At 38.5% G+C, this 20,149-nt stretch overlaps 1 protein-coding gene across 1 annotated transcript in view; it reads right to left on the bottom strand.

The window, feature by feature from the left end:
• UBL3 (ubiquitin like 3) overlaps positions 1 to 20,149 on the bottom strand; it is a 58,331-nt gene that overhangs the window by 4,957 nt on the left and 33,225 nt on the right. Inside the window, exons 2-3 of the mRNA XM_087758197.1 lie at positions 5,481 to 5,589; positions 1,880 to 1,966 (exon numbers count right to left, since the gene is read on the bottom strand). Of these exons, the coding sequence (XP_087614323.1) occupies positions 1,880 to 1,966; positions 5,481 to 5,589 (196 nt within the window). The remainder of the gene's footprint in view (positions 1 to 1,879; positions 1,967 to 5,480; positions 5,590 to 20,149) is intronic.

Here is a 20,149-nt window from a genome sequence, read left to right as displayed (position 1 = left end):
CAGTACACAGTAGGTCCCAATTCCAGTCAATATTTCCTGATCACCTAAAGCAAATAAAACACTAAGTGCTATAACTCCGTTATAGAGAGCTGCAGATAGAAAAGCTTAATGGAACTATATCATAACAGCATAAGAAACTAAATACTGTATTTAGCAAGAAATTCCCTTCCTCGCCCCTCCCCCTTTTGAAGATAACCAGTTCACTTCGGGTTACATCTAATGAACACCACAAACTGAAGTAACAGTCTTTCCAGGCTGCTTCATGAATTGCTGTTCCCCTTTCTGCCGTATAATCTTACTCCAGATAACTCCATTAGTACTGAAGTAAGCCCATGTTTTAGGGATTCTTTTTCTTAAAACAATACAGCAACAAAAAAATCTTTGAAAAACACTAACATACATCTAAGATCCTTAGGGTAAAATCATGACGGTTAAATTGCAACGCATGAATGATTAAGAATGAACTAAAATGTCCTGAACCCAAGTAAGTGTTCAAAATCCATAGACCTGAGTTAATGCAAGAGTCAACAGCATGCAGCTATTATTTTTCAGCTTAACTCGTTAAACAATACATTAAATATATTAAACAAATATTCAAAGTTGTTTTGTATTTAGACAAATGTCACTAAAGGGAACAAGCACTGGTGATTAAGAGCAACACCTAGAGATGAATGGCAAAGAAAATCCCATTTAGCTATCCTTGCCTGGAAAATGTAGGGTAAGACTAGCATCTCTAATTACAGAGATGATCAAATTTGTCTTTCAACCCTACTCCAACCGCTGCTAGCTGCACTCATTAGTACCTAGTAAACATACAAATTAAAAGAGTGAATACAAATTTCAGAGTTCTCCCAGCTGAATTGACAATGATCTTGTTTGTATATATAGCAGCATTAAAAAAATTATTTATATGGAGAGTAAATCTATTCTAAAAGTACATCACTAGCCAACATCGGTAATGGTAGAAAGCCAATCAATGGCTATATCATCCCAGTTACTTCTTCATGGAAAGATCACCATAAGCAGTCCAGAAATACTCTTTGCAGGTTCATCTTAACTTCAAAAACATTTCATTAGTGATTTTGTATTATATTCTCCTCTCCGTGTTGCACTCAAGTACCAAATGCATGAACCTGAACATACAGAGAAAGCAGAAGTATTAATTTATTTTTAAACTGGCAGAGAGTCTCATTTTGTTTAGTCATTGATACAGTTGATATTCACAGCGGCAACTTTTATCTACAAAAGGAAAGTTTATTGTTACAAATTCGTGTCATAGCTCTATCAAAGACACCCATCAAAATATGTAATTGTGGGAAAAAACTTGCCACAAGGGGGCACAGTTGAATTGCATTTCCTTAGCATATGACGTGAAGCCATTTACTTTTGTTTTCGCATAACTATGCAATTGTATCCCTGGGAGAGCACTGGACAGCAAGAATGCTTCCCCTCATTCTCATTCATAGGGTGTCTTCCTTCATTGCACTTAGATTTAAAGTATTGTTTAACCAATTATCATAAAGTTTATCAAACAATTTAAAATACTTCAGACATTTATGAACTAGCTTACCCTGCAAGCGCAGTGTAAGAGAGGTGGAACAAAATATTCCATTTATAAAGACAACAAATAAAAGCGGCATTACTGTTTCTTTATGCAAGAGGAGACTTGACTTAGCAGGTGGTATTTCCCAAAGTTTAACAACTAGTGGTAACAAGATGGAAAAATACACAATAAGATACAATGTCACTCTATGCAGAGGAAAAATAGTACATAGCAAGCCATACTGCGATCTTGAACAGTAAAGTAGTATTTACTGCACTACAAATAAATATCCCCTTTGCCTGGCTGTAACATGCATAATGAAAATTATTTTCATACCTCCTAATGTCACATTGCCATGAAGAAACCTCCCTTGATAAATAAGCCGCAAGATATTTGGACTGCTGACTTGTTCTTCTTCCCAATCTGAAAAGAAGCGAGAGAATTTTCACAGTTACACTGTAATAAAAACATCTTTTGTTATTTCTCTCGCCTTTACCCAGGAAGAAAACCAAGAACAGGCTCTGTTGCATGAAACACTGCAGAGAGCACAGGCTGAAGATAGAGAAATCAAGGCTAGCACTCCTGAAATCTATTCTTCAATTTATTATTTGACACTGGATATTGAAGCACATAATTTTATGCCTGCAAGTGTAAATATTACTTACTTCATAGATTGCAAGAGATATTTAGGACATACACAAGTCCTACACAAAATATTTCATAAATGCAAGTTGCTTCCTGAGGTTTAATATCCACTTGGCTAAAATTGCCTTCGTTTCTTCCCATGCAGAAGATTCTCAAGCCACACTCCTCCTCACCAGCTAACTGTCTAACTGGGGCCCTTCTCCAGCAATGGGAGCTCTGCAGGCTGCGCAGCGGCGTTGGATGATGGCCAGACCCAAGCAGTTACGTGTCCGGGGGGGCAGTGACCTGGGCAGCCCCGGACGGCCACCGCGGAGAGCCTGAACAGAGGGCTCTCTCAGAGCAGACGCTGACTGACACATTTTAAGGAACTTCTCAAAGGACAATCCCTGGATGTTTTTATGTGGCCAACAGTGATTCAGGAAAAGCGAGCATGCATTTTCCTATAATGCTTAAGCCATCATAAATCATTTATAAGCTTAAATGATCTTTTCTTGCTCTTTTACTGTTCCCTGTCACAATGTGAACAACAAATACATCTGCACTTTGCTTTCAGAACAAATATCATAAAACCTTGAAATGTTGAATTAAATGGGCTCTCTGGGAATACAGTGTCTTCAGTTTCTTAGCTGACCAGATATTTGGCAACAGCTGCTCACAAATGTTCTCTCTTTCTGCTTTTGTAATGTTTATACACCAAAATGAATATTCAGCAAGGGATCACAACAGGCAACAGGAACCAACCTGTTCACTGGGAACATACAATTAACATACAGGCAGTGGCAACTGGCACCACAAAAGGAGAAGAACTGAAAAGCGGAGAAGGGGAAGCATTTAAAACAAAAGCCACGGCTGCAGAGAGTGGATGGAGAGGCATCTGGTGCGAAAAAGCAAGCAGGCAGAGACACGGGCAGCAGGAGCCATCGCAGCCCCAGCGCTGCGCAGAACACGGCGGAGGCAGGGCTGGTATCAACAGCGGAGGCTGCAATATCCCCAGGTGCTGCCATGTGCCTGGTTTATAAGATTAGATCAAATTAGGCAACCAAAGCTATTTGAATTGCAAGTATTTCCACTCAGGGTCTGATTCAATTGTCTTGCAATTCAAGCACATGCCCTTTTTGCTGTGCTGTGAAGTGGGCTACATTAAGGATCTGAATAATCACACTGCTCGGGTAAATGATTTTTTGGAAGATACCTTGTACTCCATACAGTCTGAACTCCACTATACTATGGCTGTAAAGAGAAGTTCAGCCAGTTTACACTGCCATAATGATGCAAAACAGCAACCAGAAGACGACAGACTATATTTTGGCACAGGTATTTGCCCATTGTTAAGCTGCCAATTCAGCCATCCTTTTAATTTTTGCTTCTTGGCTGGCAGTCTGAAACAGTTCTTTCTGACATGATTTGAAATTTTAATTTCCACTGATGACTAAATGAGCCAAGAAGATAACATTTACCTATGACTGTTTTTTTAGGTTCAGCAGATAATTGCTGTACAAGAAAAAAGTTAATACTATTCAGAAGAAAAAGGCAGGAGGGTGGAAGAGAACAGGTAACCTACCTAGATGATACATTAATATAAATTTGGCATTTTCCACTACAAGGCAAGAGATCCTTAATTAACAACAAAGAGGGGAGGAGAGGTTTGCCTTAATCCTGCCAGCATGTGACGAAGGATATTTCATGAATTTTTTTCCCCACAAGATCATGACAAGTCAAAATGGTAGTAAAGCTAATCATTTCATATCATCTGTATTTCAAGTAAAATTTAGTCCTCATCAAGATTTCTCGGTCCCGTGGCAAAGGGCACTCTCAGTCTGAAAACAGCTAGCGGGCTAATGTTTACGAAAACCTATTCACTATTCTGAAGTAGATTTTTCCTCAGTCTTTTAAATTGACACTATTCTTCTTTGCACAGGCAATTAAATATTCATCAAGATTTAGAGCACTCCCTCAGGACAGCAGGTATTTGAACTGAGGCTTCCATGTCCAGTTCTACTTTTTCTTTAAAAAAGAGACTTTAAAATCTGGGTTTCTTCCCAACTCTAAACTCAGAACCTGCAACCTTCAAGCTCTTCACAAGACTGGGAACACGAGGCCACATGTTCAAGAATAAACTTAAGTAAGAAAAAAAACAGTTCTGCCTTTACTAATTCAGATAAAAGTACACAAAAACCACTTGGTCATGACAACTATGTCGTAGGCACACATTAAAATATGTACAGCAGCTACACAGATGCTGTATCAACCAGATTTCTTAGGGTAAAAATATTTTACATCTACATCTAATATTTCAGAGGACTAAAGACCTCCTCCTTCATTACATATTTTACTAAATACATAATGCTGCCTCCCAGCAAAACAAACACCAAACAAGTGTTTGGTGTTCCTGACCAGTTTAAGGCCTAAAATATGGATTATCAACAGTTCTTGGCATGAATTATCATCCGCCATAACTCTTTGACAAAGGCACCACAAAAACAGATACTGCAAAGTTTTAGTTTGTGGAAATAGTAGGCTTTTTTAACATCAAAACAGTAACCCAAATGAAGTCCTGTACCAAAAGAAGCATTTTCTTTCATCATATGTAATGCTATGTCTGTGTTTTGGCTATTTTCCCATGAAATCATAGTCAGGGAGAACAGAAGCACTTTGTTTTTGTGGAACTATTCACATATGTGAATACACATCTTAAGTTTTCAATTCCATTTTTCAAAGCTAGTATTCCTGTGTAATACCAAATATATTCATACAAGTAACCTCAGTTTCCCCTCGGTCTTTTAATGTCCTTAAAATGTTCTTTTGTATTTTATTTTTTCCTAGAAAAATATCATTATTACAGATCCTTTCCAAGATAAGGCAGTAAGGAAGAAGTACTTCAGACTTAATTTCACTAATGTGTTCCTATGACGTGCTATGTTTTACATTAGCTGTCCTGACAGAAGAGGTTTTATATCTCCAACGTTTCCTCACACTTACTAGATTCTCTAACAAGATTGATCAAGAAAGCATCTAAAGATAGGGGGAAAGAAGTACTTCAGTTTGGGGAAGTAAATTTTAGAAATAAAGTGGGAAATAGTCCAGAGATCTACAAATCTGCCCAACTGAAGAAACAGAGAAAAAGAAGGCAAGAAGACAATTGTATTTCTACATAAATCTACACCCAGAGACACAAAAAACATACTTAATTTGAACATTGATGACAGCCATCAGTTTATTGACACTTTAGTCTGAATATACAGGGAAACTTCTAGCTCGCCAGTTAAAAAGTCAAAGCCACACAGCTACTCACCCATCGGCCAGTTGTCATACACATGTTTTGCGATATCTGCAGCAGAGTCATTTGGTGAAAACAGGAATTCTTTCGTTTTGCCACTTACCAAGATGAGGCGCAAATTTATCTGTAAAAAAAATGCAGTATTAGGAAAGCATCCAGAAAAGACTTACATTATTTTTTTTAAAAGTTACTAAAAAGTTGCCATTGGTTTTAGAAGATTGATCCAAACTGATTTGAAAAAATAGTTTAAGATGGTGTTAAAAATAGGGCCAAAGAGGTCAATAAAATTCTGTTTGTTTACACATAATCTAGCAAGATTAAATTCTAACAGCTTGTATTTTTGACGATAAACACCAGAAGATTCTGATAGGTAGTGACTGAATCAACTGTGCCATTAAAAAAAGCTTTCAGCAGAGTATAAAAAAGTTCCAGCCAAGACACACTGGCAACGTATCTACTTGAATGAAGAGGAAAAAATATAAACCTGAAAAATTAACCCAAAGAAAGAGCACTAAAAATATCAAAATCTGCACTGAATAGGCTGTGAGCCTCAGTAAAAGCCGTAGCACACTCCCTGCAGTACGATATTTGTCAGCCCTGATCTCGCCCACTGCACCTCCTACGAAACACCAGGGAGTCAGAAAGCATCCTTCCTCGGTCCCGGCTGCCACAGAACTTGAATCCCTCTGCCAGTCTTCTGAACCCTAAACTTTGTCCCACCATTGTCTTCCACTACAAGCAAAGTGGTTGAGATCCACATGCAATACAGTAATAACACCACATCACAGTTTTTCTAGCATCAATTTCCTTTATATAACATCAGCATCTTCAGCTATGATTTTCCCCTCTTCTATTTGCAAGTTATTGAATAGAATTCCTTTTCCATATAGCACTAAAATAACCCCTACAAAGAGCTCGCTATGACATTACTTACAACGCAAAAGAGATTAAATTTTGGTTCCTCAAGCAACTGCTAGCAAGGTCACAAAATGCGTTTGGGTAGCTAACACTTACCAATGCCCGTGGCAAGTAGGCGTCTAGCTGCTTTTCTGTTTTGGCCTACAAGCCTAAATTGCATCCACTTTTAGCAAGACTTTAGCATACTAACTGCTTGGATACTTTTTTCCAAATCACACGCTCAAACTGTGGCTCTCATGTTAAGTTAAGTTGTAACAAAGCTTTCCTTGTTGGAATTCAGTAAACTCTTTTCTAGATCAAATACTGAAGGAAACATTTACAGCGATGCTCAAGTTTTCAAGACTTCTTCAGGGTCAAAAGTCTCAGCACATCACATCTACTGAATATGACAGCCCTGCCTCAGTTACCTACTCACCACTTATTTCAGAAGCTCTCCAGACAGATTGTCTGTTCTCTCTTGAATGCTTTGGGTTGGATCCATCCCACCTGTCTTTAAGCACCTAATGGAGGTATCCAAATTACAATCTCTATCACCCTGCACACTTCAAGGTCAATGAAGAAAATGACCCCTCCAAAAAGCAATTCAGTCTCTATTTCAAAGTGTAGCAAGGCTAAAAAGAGTTAGCATAAAAGGGCTAAGTTCCCCTCCCTGTCCCCCTGCTAACGCCCTTCAGAAAATACGAGTTCTGCCATTAGCCCAGGAAAGAAGCCAAGTGGTAGCTGTCTCTGAGAAAGCACCACAGCCACTGTAAGGGTATCGCTGCATACCAGGAAACTGCGAAAAAACGTAAAGGAGAGAAGCTGCAGGAATGCTGTTTAAAGACAATTATTCATAAAATTCAGAACACATCTGGCTATAAACATTAAAGTTCCATTTTCTTTGATATTTCCAGAACGATTAAGGAATTATTTTCAAAACTCACCAAGATTTAGCAGAAAAAGCAGACCAAGTTCCACTATTCCTCTTTAATCCAAAAACCTGACTACTGTAATGAATTACAGCTTCAAAATGTTATGCCTAAATTTAGCAATGGCCAGACTATGTCCACTTGTTGTTTTGCTTATGTTGTCTTTCAGTTTAATTAGTTTCCCCCTCTTAGCCGTCTCCACCTGTGTATGTATAGCCAACACTTACATATATGGTTTCTTTAGCGGGACTACCCAAGACAAGCTCTTCAAACTTTCTGTAGTGAAATACCCATTTCCCCATTCATCTTAGGAGCCTGTCTCTGCACATTGCAATTTCTTCTCTTTTCTCCTCAAAACCGATGATTATTTCTGAAGCATACTAAATGATGTCTCACCAGATGCTTGTATAACACCAGTAATTTCCTCTGTCTACTGGAAACATCTTCTGTGACTGTGTCCCAAGATCACATACGCCTTCTTCATAACTGCACCATGCCGTTTGCTCAGTTACTTTGTACCCCTCTCTACTTTGATCCTTTCAGTTATTCAGCCTCCACGCCTATAACTGACACGTTGGCTGTAGTGCCCTAAAGCACAATGCTCCAAATTTCATCCCACTCATATTACTCCATCCCTCCCAGGGAAAGGAGGCTAGGTGGAAAGAAGTATTCTGCACCACAAAGATGTTTCAGATCTCCCCCATGTCTTGGCCCACGGCCTATGAAATCCCCCCAAAATTTCTGTGTAACACTTCTTTCTCTCTACATTAAGAGCATTTTTCAAACCTCGTGTCATCAACAAATTCTAGCAGCATGATCCTTTTACACGTACCTTTGTCATTAAATGAATCAGGAAACATAAGACCTATCTGACAATTGATCCATAACAATTCCAGTAACGAGCTCTCTCTGAGCTGGTTTCCCCCTCCTCTCAGCTAGGTCCTTTATGTTAGGCCCTTACACACACTCACAAGTCCTCTATTGAATCCCAATTTCTCCTATTTCACCAACAGTTTGCAATACAGAACCACATCAGTAACTATATACGTATTCAGATGAAACTATAAAAATGTCTAGGTAGAAAATAAGTTCTTTTCATCAAAAGTCAGCTTGCCACGCTCCAGCTTTCAAAGGCATGGTGAACTGCGCTCCATTCCACTTTCTCTATACCTCATTATCTTTAATTATCCTTTAAGCATTAATGCATCTCATTACAACACCAACATACTGCCAAAAATTTAGGAGGTTTAGACTGCGTCACAAACTGTTATTGTACTTGGGAATGGGCTGCCTGTTTAAAAAACAAACAAACCAACCAACCCCAAATATTCGGCAGCAGTGTCTGCTGCTTCGCCAGCAGCCCTCCTGCCTCTCACTCGCATCCCCCTGCATCCATTTGCTCTACCCTAACTGGCTCCAGCTCTGTTTTTATGCAGGTTATCTAAGGATTTCTTTCCCTTCATCTGTGTAGTTTATCTGTGGTGAAGATTACCTGTTTTGAAGATCATAACACTTTCCTAGGCAGCAGATGTAACACCAAACCATCAGCTCCCTAGAACTGTCTGATTTGGAACCTACAAGAAGACTATTTTAAAAAATCCAGAAGATTAGTCCTGCTTGGGACTTAAAATATGATTAGGGCACAGCATTAATGTAGAACTAAAGTTATTCTTCAGCTAGCATAACATTAAGGAGACACATTTCTTTTTATTCTCGCTACTGAGTTTTGAGATTACCCAGGCACACTAAAGGTAATACAGAAAGGAGAAGAGTATCACAGAGAAATAACCAAAACTAACTTGGCTTCCTGGAAAATTTGATTAAGTCCTACTTCTGCAGTTAATATACAATGTAAAATCTATATAAGCAACAGGAAAAAAAAAAAGTGAAAAAATGTTAGTTCCTTCTCCCCCCCCGCCCCCCCAAGATGGATAACTTAATAGTGCTGAAGTTTTTTGTTGCTGAAGAACGTTTCTTATAGTCTTACTATGAAACATAAAAGGCACATCAAGATAAACTAATAATTTTACAGGATATAATATAAAGTATGTATAAAATGCAGGAGGAATATTTTCATTAACAAAAAAAAAAAATATCACCAAATATCAGCAGAAGCCCAAAATAAATCCTTAAATCAGTCAAGCAGATGTTGCATCAAGTGCAAGGAAACAGCTGCTCTAATGAAAGGTTAAAGTATTTTCTTATTTATAGTACAGCATGCCACTGACACATTTAGTTTGCATGTTTGTCTCTCTCTGTATATGCACATATATATAGAAGATATATATATATCTTTATATTTCTATTTCTTAATCTTGGCTTGAAGGAATCTTAGTCTTGAGTTGCACATCACACTACCTCAAAGGGTTTGAAGCAAAGAATCCCCAAACTTGCCTTTAAATTTAGAGTCAAATCTCATTCCCCTCAAGAGCATTGGGAAATTTAATGGCTTGCAACTGCTGTGCTACTAATCCTGCAAGCCTGAGAACCCCACTTCAAACAAACTATAGGGGATCTGAAACAAACCATTCTGGCAAAATGCCCCTAATGGAAGTCCATATCTAAAAGGAGGAGGGGGAAGAAAAAAAAAAAAGGCGTATGTGTATACACATTTACTCAAAAAAAAATTTGGTTAGGTAGAGAATTTTTTGCCACAAAAGCAGTAAATTTTATTTTTTCCAGTTATGAAAGGCTTCTTAGTGGTCTTAGCTACCCTGTATCCTATTTCCTATGTTAAAAGCTAGCAAGGAAGTTGTATCTGTATCCCTTGTATGCTTAAAGCCCCTCCACCTATTCTTGGCAAGAGAGTCTTGGTGCCGAGACACTTTTGCGATTCTCGTGGCCCTGACACGTTTGCTCTTCCATAGGGGACATAACAACCGTCCTGATATTTTTTTTTTCTTTTACCAAAGGGAATTCCAGCCTTTTGCTACAGCAAACTAATAGGGATCATATCCTCACACTTCTGCATTATAGCACCAGCTGCAACGTTACTTATGAAAGCAGTTCAGAAGAGCCACAGTATCAGAAGCAGGCTTAAACACAATCTGTGGACTCCATCCCCTCTGCGCCGTTACGTAACCGCGCATTCTGTTTGTGCTCTCAAGCATGCAGCCCTCCCCCTCGCTCCCCCAACACCAGCCGCGTAATTACAGCTCCGGTAACTACCCCATCAGTCGCATCGCATACACAACACAGAATTTCAGTGTAGGTTATATACTGTAACCCAAAAAAACCCCGTAAATTCAAAACATATATTTATCTATATGTGTGTGTGTGTATATATATATATATATATTTATATATACATGCAAAGATTGGAGTAACAACTGTGACCACAACTTTTGGGACAGAAATTTGGGTCGTGTATATGCAGATATAGAATAAGTTGTGTTTTGTTTGTTATAGGCATCTGCAACAGAGTTTGTTCATTCTTTAAGGCGTAACTACAAAATGTCTTAGTGCTACAGTGCTTCTAATTTCACAGCTAAAGTTAAATAAATGGGAAGTCACTTAAACATCAAGAAACATAGTGTAGATTATCAGTTTCTCATTTCTTGATGTTTAAGTGACTTCCTATCTTTTCAGTTACACGAGTTACTTTGTTACCAATTTTATGCTCCAGTAGCAGCTTAAGATTCCTCCCATCTTACAATTAAAATGCAGAGGAGGAGAAGTGTCATATCGCAAAATGCTATACAACCCCAAGTTTAAACTAACTGCTTTTCTTCAGCTGTTTAAGATTAAAATACATACACAAGACTAGGTTTCTTTCCTTTTCTTAATAGATGTGAAACTGAATTAAAAACAACAGACCAGAAGGGAAAGCGATAAGAGCATTCAGAAATACAGACTGAAGTTTCACTTCTCAAAATCCAATACATTTACTTCCCAGTTCAAGTTCGTAACTGTAAGAAATAAGTTCGCTCTCCAAAGACACATCCAAGTTTCCTAATGACTCTAGGCCAAAGAGAAACCTCACAGCACCATGCAGTACACTTTACTGACTGAATTCCACCAGATTCACCTAAGAGGTTGAACCAAGCCTGAATAACAGTCTAAGTGAAACACCAGCATTACGTAGGCCAAGTCAGCAGGGACCTGCAGGTTCTAGGCTCCAGTTCACTCCTAAGGCAGTTATATCGTCTCATGTAGTTCCTTCTGGAAATGTGTCCACCTCAATATAATGAAGAACTTCAGTTTTTACACTCCCTGGAAGGCTGCTCTAGATCCTGACTGCCCCATTGAGTGGAGCTTTCCTCTAATTCCCAGCCAAAGTTTATTCTTACATTCACTGATGCCAGACCTACTTTGTGCTTTAGTTATAATAGGCTTCCCTCCCCCCCCTTGGGGTTTTGATGGCTTTCTTCTACATCTGCAGAAAAGGACATACTTTGCTAAAATAAACAAGCAAAGGTTTTCCTCATTAATAGGCTGGCCCTTGCTGTGATCACTGTCTTCAAAGCTCTGAAGCACATCAACAGAGGTTAAGGAAACTGGGCTTGGTTAGCCTAGAGGCCTGGTGAGTACCTATTAGCAACCCTCCTATGCCTAAATTACCAAGACGACCTCTTCACTGAAGTCCAAGACAGAAGAACAAGAGACAATAGTCATAAATGGAAAAAAAGAAGCTTTGAACTGTGATAGGGAAAAAGGTTTTCACCCTGAGGACATCAAAGCAGTGGAAGAGGTCACCCGGAGATGCTTTGGAAGCTCTGTCCTTGGGGGTTTTCAAGACCCAACTGACAAAGCCCCGAGCAACCCAGTTTGAATTCAGTGGTGACCCTGCTTCCAGCAGGAGGTTGGGCTAGAAAATTTCTCAAGGTCCCTTCCAGAGTGAATAATTCTACAGTTCACTTTAATCTCCATCTGTGTTACTTTTGGTTCATTTTTCTTAAGTATGCATGATTAGAATTATACATAATATTTCAGAAATTTATAAAATGATACTAGAACCTCCTTAAATCGACTGCAAATGCCTCTCCATTTCCATACGAAGATCACAACTGTCTCACATTTGCAATGCAGTAACCTTGCAATGCTCTGCAATGCACTGCATTTGCAATGCAATGCAAAGTCCAGTCATTTCCACGACATAAGCCTTCAAGCTTGCATTATGAAATATTGCTTTTAGCCACCCATGATGTACAGAATATTTTTATATTAATGCAATTAATTCTGTTCCTATTAATTCAGCCTTTGAGATAATCCAGTCTTTTCCATACAACACCATGATCATCTTCTGTACTATCAGTGCCTCCAAATTTTCGTCATCGACAAATTACATCAGCGTACTGATTTTCCTTGTGTCAGTGGCATAAAGGAAAACATCAGAAAGATAGCTGGTCCCAAAATTAATCTTTAAAGAACTCTACTAAGCATAACTGCCAGCCTGACACTTCCACATCTTACCACCTTCTCCACCCAACTCACACACTCTATCAAACCTTGCCTTCCCAAACCAATCCTGTCCTATGCAACATCAACTACTCACTGAAGTCCAGACAGATTACGCTGCTTCTGCATTTCCCTCATGTGAAAAACACTCTCCTTCTGAAGAAAATTGGCTAATGAATCCATCATAATCTAACTTGGGTAAATATATATATTGTGAATTTTATTCCATTATTTCTTCTCTGCTCCTTCTCAATATCCTTCTTGAGGTGGTTACTCATCTGTCAAATTCAGTCTGTCTCTACATCCTTTCGCTCATCTAGCATGCAGATATTTATACCTTTAATGTCTTCGACCGGAAGAAACACCAAGCATGCAAATTCTTCACATATGTTCCTTATACTAACCCAGTACACTTGGTTTAATCAGCATCTGCCCCCTTGAAATCCAAAGCCTTTACATACACTCCTCCTTTGTTTATTCTTCCATTTGATTTTAACTGTATCAGCTTGTGATCACTGGATCCAATGTCATTTTCCCAAGCAGCCTTCTGAAGATTTCCAGAGCTTTCTGGGAATTTAAGAGACACATTTAGAATAATAATATTAGCTCCTTCTTGGCCAAGAAACTGGCTGGTAAGGGGACTGAGATGCAGGTGCATAAGGTAAGAAAGTGAGCAAGAAGTATGAACTTGTAGCCCAATGATGCAAGCATTCTCACGAGAGATAAGAGATCCTTGATTCTGGACTCTTGTTCAAGAGTCACTTGGTAAAATAAATAAAACTATCGTTCTTATGAATCACACCTGGAGACACCTATTTTCACCAGATACTTTGTAGGGAATACAGGTAACTTAACTGCACTTCCTTAACTGAACACCTAAAATTTACATTTGCCAACACTCACAACCCCTGCATTTAGCTTTAGATGCACAACGGGGCTTTGCTCTACCCTTACAATACCTTGCACCTGTAATAAATTTACTTCATATCAGGAAAAAATAAGGACATGGAACATGAGAAGTCACAAATTGTCAATGTGACTGAACAAAGCTCTGAAGTTTCACTGCCAGCCGGCTGACAGACCTGCGTCACTCGTTCAAAGCCACACCACTTGTGGAAGTGGAGCGATCCAAACATGACACCATGAAAGTGTGACGGCACTCCACATCACTCTATTCAAGACTAAGGTGAACTTCATAACCAGCTCCAATGACATGCTCATCTTTAGATTACTACAAAGAGAAACATATTTTTAAGTGCAACTACTTTCTCAAACAAGGAATGGCTAAGGCAACTTTGCACTGATAAAAACTAAGTTAGCAAATTTCAGAGAAGTTTGAAGTGAAGGGAAAGAAAACCCAAATGAAGCATAATCAAATTTTATTTAGAGGAAGAAACAGCAAAATCCTATAAGCATTTAACTCGGTAGCTATGACGGAGCTAGTTGTTTCCATGGAAACCACGACACTCCTGAACTTAAAATCATAGTGCTTGGTCACATTTCATCCATTCTCTCACTTCAGTTCAAATAACACAGGAACAATGGCGATATATTCTTCAATATCCTCCTGGGAGTTCCAGGGTTATCTTTTAAGAATAAATATCTAGGAAACATTGTTCTTCAAAATAAATTAATACAGATACTATCATAAATAACCAGTAGAATACAATGGATTTCAGTGGAGTTTACATACTGTTTCCTGTACTATCCTGACTGTTAGCATTCCTGGGACAAGGATGATTTTGCCTTTTTTTTGGGGGGGGGGGGGCGGGGGGGAGGTGGGGGGGGGAGGTGAACACAACACACCAAAGCATCAGCTGGAGCTAGTTAAGAACTTTCACTGAAAATCAGTTTTAATAAGAAAGTAAAAACAGAATAACCACCTTTTCTTGAAACATACAGATTCTAATCAGCAAAATATTTTTCAATACTTTGATGAAATAAGAGCCACAAATGCACACCTATGAATAATTTCTCTCCCAGCAGTACAAGATAACGGAGGCACTACATTACCTGAAATAATGCAAGCACTCAACTATCTGGTCTTCTCAGCTCAAATGGCATTTTGTCTACTGTATCCCAGGCGCACACTTTAATTACAGGGTACAGAATTAACCTGTCTCCCGCTGGCCCCCAGGCGAATCCACTCCAACAGGAAAGATTCAGAGAAAGACCTACTCCAATTACTCTTTAGCCAGAGACAGGGCAGTTTCACCCTGCACATGCAAAATAGATTTCTCTTATGTTATGATAGAATTGTCTAAGTCCATCATAATCGTAATGTGCAAATTACAACATAGAGAAGACCATGTTTTGGAATTGAGCTTTAATACAAATAGGTAGCAAAAACAGCAGGAAGAAAAAGTTAACCACATGGCATTCAAGCTTGCTATTTTCAAAGTTCATCTTTTCAATCCAGTGTTGGACTAAGTGCATTTTCACTTTGAAATAAAGTGACTAAAACATGGAACAGAGAAACTGATATACTCAGATTAACATGAAATTTTGGTAGAGATCATTTTAGCAGTCAGTATACCATGCTGAACCAGTCATTTCAAAACACAAGAGTGGTAATAGTAATAACACTGCATCAAATGACAACGCACACGAGAAGCTCGTGCTTGCAGACTGAACCAGTTAGCTCTGGTGAGCAGAGTCATAGTGAGGTGGTTTGATGAATGCTGGTGTTACAGAGCTTCTGCTCTCAGGAGGGACTCCCGCTGAAACTGGAACCGGCCCATCCTGGAGCGACATATCCTGGGGGTCCCTGGCGCATAGCGCATGGAGCTCATGGTGAAGCAGCAGCAAACACAGCCTTTTGTGTGACTTCTTCAGAACATACATACAATAGTAGCACAGAAGAGCATTCCAGGTTTTCTTTCTGAAGTGGGAAAGAGTGCGAGTAGGAAAGAGAAGGTGTCTGTTTCTATATTCTCAATCTCTGTCTCCCTAAAAACATCTTCTAATGACACGCATCCCAACATTTGACTCCAGAATTTAAAAGTGAAATCAGCGCGTACCATCTGTGTTACCCATTCTGGAATATCTTCTCCAGAGCTGCCCCTGGATAAGCCCATCACCTTGTTTTCACCCTCTCATATCACTTGGTATTTAAAGCTTAGAAATTCACTACACAAATATGAATAATGATAATGCTAGGCACTTACTTAAATTTGGATTTAATTCTGATATAACTCAACATGTCTGATGTATTCTATAGACAGAGTATTTATGTAATATTTTAAAATATTGCTTAGGGCAGTTCAATGTCATCTTTAAAGAGAGATGCAAGTCCATCAAGTTTGTGAATGCTTATTTTGTGAAATGCCTTACATCTCAGATCTGAAAATGAATACTACTGCTGCTAACAAAGGAGAAAATACAATTCCAAGTAACTGATTCCATACATAGTTGCTTTTTCCAAGTCCAAGGGGCAGACAGATACCCTCCACCCCTTCTTAACCCCCAATCAATTATTTTTTCCTATCTTTAACCAATTTTGTGGGGCTCAATTTGATTTAACCCATGTTCCTAGAAGTTTCAGATGCAGCTGTTCCATGGTTAAAAAGAATAAAGAAAAACTAATGTTGGGCAGGGAAGAGGATATTGAATGCTTTGTTTGTGCACTACGAGAAAACAGAGGCAGAAAACTGAGTTTCCTGCTGCATAATGGAAGTTTCAAAACCTGCATACAATATACCTAGACTGGGAGGTATTACAATTTTATAATCAGAACAGGTCAGTGAGACCATAGACAAAGCTGAAAGTAATCTTTCAGTTATAGCCTGGATGAAAAAAAACATCAGCTTCAATTTGACCAGACATGAAGTTCAGCGAGAAAAAAAAAAATGTGAACACAAAGAAAACATTAAAAATACAGGAAAAAAATGGACATTTCAAGGGAGGTGTTATTAACTGGGGGCAATCAAAACAATAATTGCAAGCAGCACATTGTCATGGATATCATCTAGTTCCACATGCTAATTTTCAGGAGAGACAAGTGGGGTTTTTTAGGTTTTCAGGTTTGTTTTGCCTTTTTTTTTTTTTAAACGGAGTTTTAAAAAGTGATTTCTCATTTTAAGTTACTTAAACATAATAAACATGTATTGGGCTCTGTGCATTCCTGAGTTAATCTTTATTGCAGAAGTCCAATTGCTCTTCCCCCTGCTCCCGCTTTCTACCATGCAAGACAGGAACAGCAATTAAGGATCACTTAGAAGTTAGTGTATATATTCATTTTTCAATTCTCACCAAAAAGACACAAGTAACTAGCCAATTTAGAAAATTCCTTGGAAAATGCTTAAATAAGGAAAAAAATGCATTTATTTAAAAAGGAAAAAAAAAAACAAAACAAAAAAACAAAACCACAAACCACCCCACTTCTTTGGAAATGAAAGGTCCACCCCTTAGTTCCTTATAGGAGCATAAAGATTCACGAGATGATACTTTTCCTCAGAAACAAATTAATCTCCAATGCAAAGCGTATTTTTAAAATGTGCTACTCCTCAGGCCCCAAAAAAGGGGCAGTGATAACCAAGTACAAAAATAGCCTGATTTGGAGCAGAAAAGAAAGGAAGAGCAAGGAAACAACCTTCTGAATCCAATCTTGTCTTCTATTCTGTTTTCTCTTGCAGTAACTGTTGCATTATATGGTTTTAATAGAGTTTACTGTGCAGTACAAAAAACACACTGTGACTAAGTAGAGGATTATAGCTCATATAAATACTATTTGCCATTTAAACTAGACACAGCTTGAAAAATTCTAGGAAAAAAAAAAAAGTTACCCCCTAAAGACAAGTAAAGAGTGATGCAGTCCCCTGAAAGTCACCTCATATCAGCTCTAAGCTATTAATAAGAACATGGTATGAATAAAAAAAAACTTCCCTAAGATTTTTCAGGACCTATATCCCAATGGAAATGCCAGCAATAGCAGGTAAGTTTTCAGCTTCTCACTCTAGAGTCATTTTGGGACTCTGCTAACAGGTCCTTCACCTCATATGATTCCGTATCTTGTTCAGCCCTAAAGTATTCCATTTTTCAAGTCTTGATAGAGAGTGTCAAAAACAAAATGGAAAAAGTCTGAAATATCTTTTGAAACATGAAAGAAACAAAGAGTTGCACCTTGACTTAGAGATGTATTTCAGTTCACTTGGGTGGAAATACCGTAAAATTAATTTTTTATTATTAGCTACTGATTCCTAGCTTCTCTGGGCTTACAGTGTATCATGGCAGTCAGCCAAAGTTTTGCCACTCCAAAGCACTAAATCACTGAGCTGTGATAATTAGAGGTAAGAGACAGAGCACCATGTATTGTTGTCTCTGATGCAAAAGATAGTTCAAGTTTTAATCTGAATGGATGTTTCAATGACCGTAGACCTCATTTACTCTAGCAAAAGCAAGCAACTCTGATATGAATGAGAACACCACCTTTTCTAATTGTTTTCCTCCTAAAATAGGCCAGAGAAAACACTGAATTATGTAATAAGAGATCAAGGATTGTGATGCTGCTGCCAATTTATTCAGAATACAACTCTTCAAGAGCAAACAGCTTGACCTTGACCTATGCCTGTACTTCTCAGAACAGAATAACGAACACTCTTTACCTTCCATTTTTTCCTTCCTCAATGAGTTACCCTTAATCTTCAACAAAAATGTAAGACATGTTTATAGAAAGCTTACATGTTTTTGTTCTATTTAAACATTATGGCACTAATTCATCCACAAGCTAAGCCTGCTGAAGTCAACTGACTGAAGTTAATGGAGTGGTATCACAAATAAGATCTGATCCAGTTATTTATTGTGCTCTGCATTCACTGTTGAATACTAAAAGGCACAGCTTATCCACTTGCGTGCTCCCAACCAGCTGGCAGTCTAACAGTAATTCTTATCCTGTTTCCATCATGAAGAGCACTAGCGCATCCAGACTGTCTACTAATGACTAAAACAGTTAAAGCTGCCCTTTCATTTTGGCCACCTCCTTCTCCGGCATTGTTAAGCCTTCCATAGAGTCAGAAACATACAATTTACCAGTTCTTAGCTTACTGCTCAATTTCCTTGGATGCTCTAGCTCCTGATGCAGTATCCCTGTGTGTCTACCACACAGTTCTGTGAAGTATTTGCCCCCACAGTAGTCAAGTGCTTCCAAAGCGGACTGCATCTGCCTGACAAGGTACCTTAACCTTTTTCATCCACAAAAAGAGTTTTCCTCAAAGAAAATTAGATTTTAGGGAGGAGGAAAAAAAAGAATTAACAAGAAAAGCTTTTTAGAGAGCACACATTTAGTATCTTTTTCCCTTCTTCATTTGTCTTGTATGCCCAGAGTCTACACAAAAACCACCAAATTACATAAAAATGCTTCATTCCAGCCCTTCAGAAAAATCTGTCTACATACAAATATCCAAAGCACAAATTTAAGGTCCAATTGATACTCAGGCATCTTCTAAGCATACGTATCATCTTGGTCTAGGATCTCACTAAACCCTTACCGGGGGGGAGAACAGTGATGCCTTCTTGAAGGCATTTCAGTCTTTTAATCGGCGGCGATTATAAGCAACACCAGTCATGGCTCTCAGTTCTTACTGCATCAACAACGACATTATAACAAGCCATCTGCTCTGTGTCAAAGTAGTGAGTAAGGTTGGCTTCTGTGAATCTGGGGCAACATGTGTTCTAGCTTGCATCTTAATTATGGTTTACAAAACACTCTGTATGGACAACTACAGAGGTATGTTATTGAAAGCTTCCCAAAGTATCTATGATTCTTACCTTTAAAACAAAAAAGAATTAGTATTACTTCCCTGAACTAATTTGTTTGAGTCTATATACATAGGCAACAGGAGAATTAACCATTTAACAGGCTCTTCTCCTCATACACTGTGACTTTTGATAGAATAAAATAATTTTAGACTTAAGTCATATTCCAAATCCTGAACTTTCCTGTCCTCATGTTTTTAGCATGTGGTCAATACAGCTAGCACATACTACTCATCGCCTCTGCACGCCCACGTTCTGAGACGTGGAGATGACCTGTCTCTCTCTTCCCCTTTTGTTTCTCATGTACTCAGGACTGTTAGCTTTTTAGGATAGCTGCTTGTTTTGCTTTATATATAATGCTTCCAGGCCACAGCTCATTTACAGAACAGATGTTTTAAAATGAAGAGTGTTTTATTAATAGTTCTGCAAATTCTATAATCAGTTTTAAAGACCCTCTCACCCCTTCTTTTCATTAAGGCAAAAGGCATGACAGTCTAGAAAGATAGCATCAATGACTGACCATATTATGAAAAATCTCACTGGTACCACTGGTTATGACTAACTATAGTTAATGGAGAATTATTTCCCACATAATTACTAAACTTTTCTAATTATCTCAACAGAAGCATTACTTTGATGTTACAAGAAACAGCAAACTGTCTCTCCCAAAAACAAACAAGCCAGAAGGTCTTCTAATTGGGACTCAAC

This window comes from Nipponia nippon, unplaced genomic scaffold, assembly GCF_047370975.1.
Source record: "Nipponia nippon isolate SJK-2023a ecotype South Korea unplaced genomic scaffold, ASM4737097v1 scaffold_2, whole genome shotgun sequence".
In the NCBI taxonomy this organism is placed as follows: domain Eukaryota; kingdom Metazoa; phylum Chordata; class Aves; order Pelecaniformes; family Threskiornithidae; genus Nipponia; species Nipponia nippon.
Note: the sequence above shows the minus strand (reverse complement) of the source record. Positions and strands in the feature narration are given on the sequence as shown.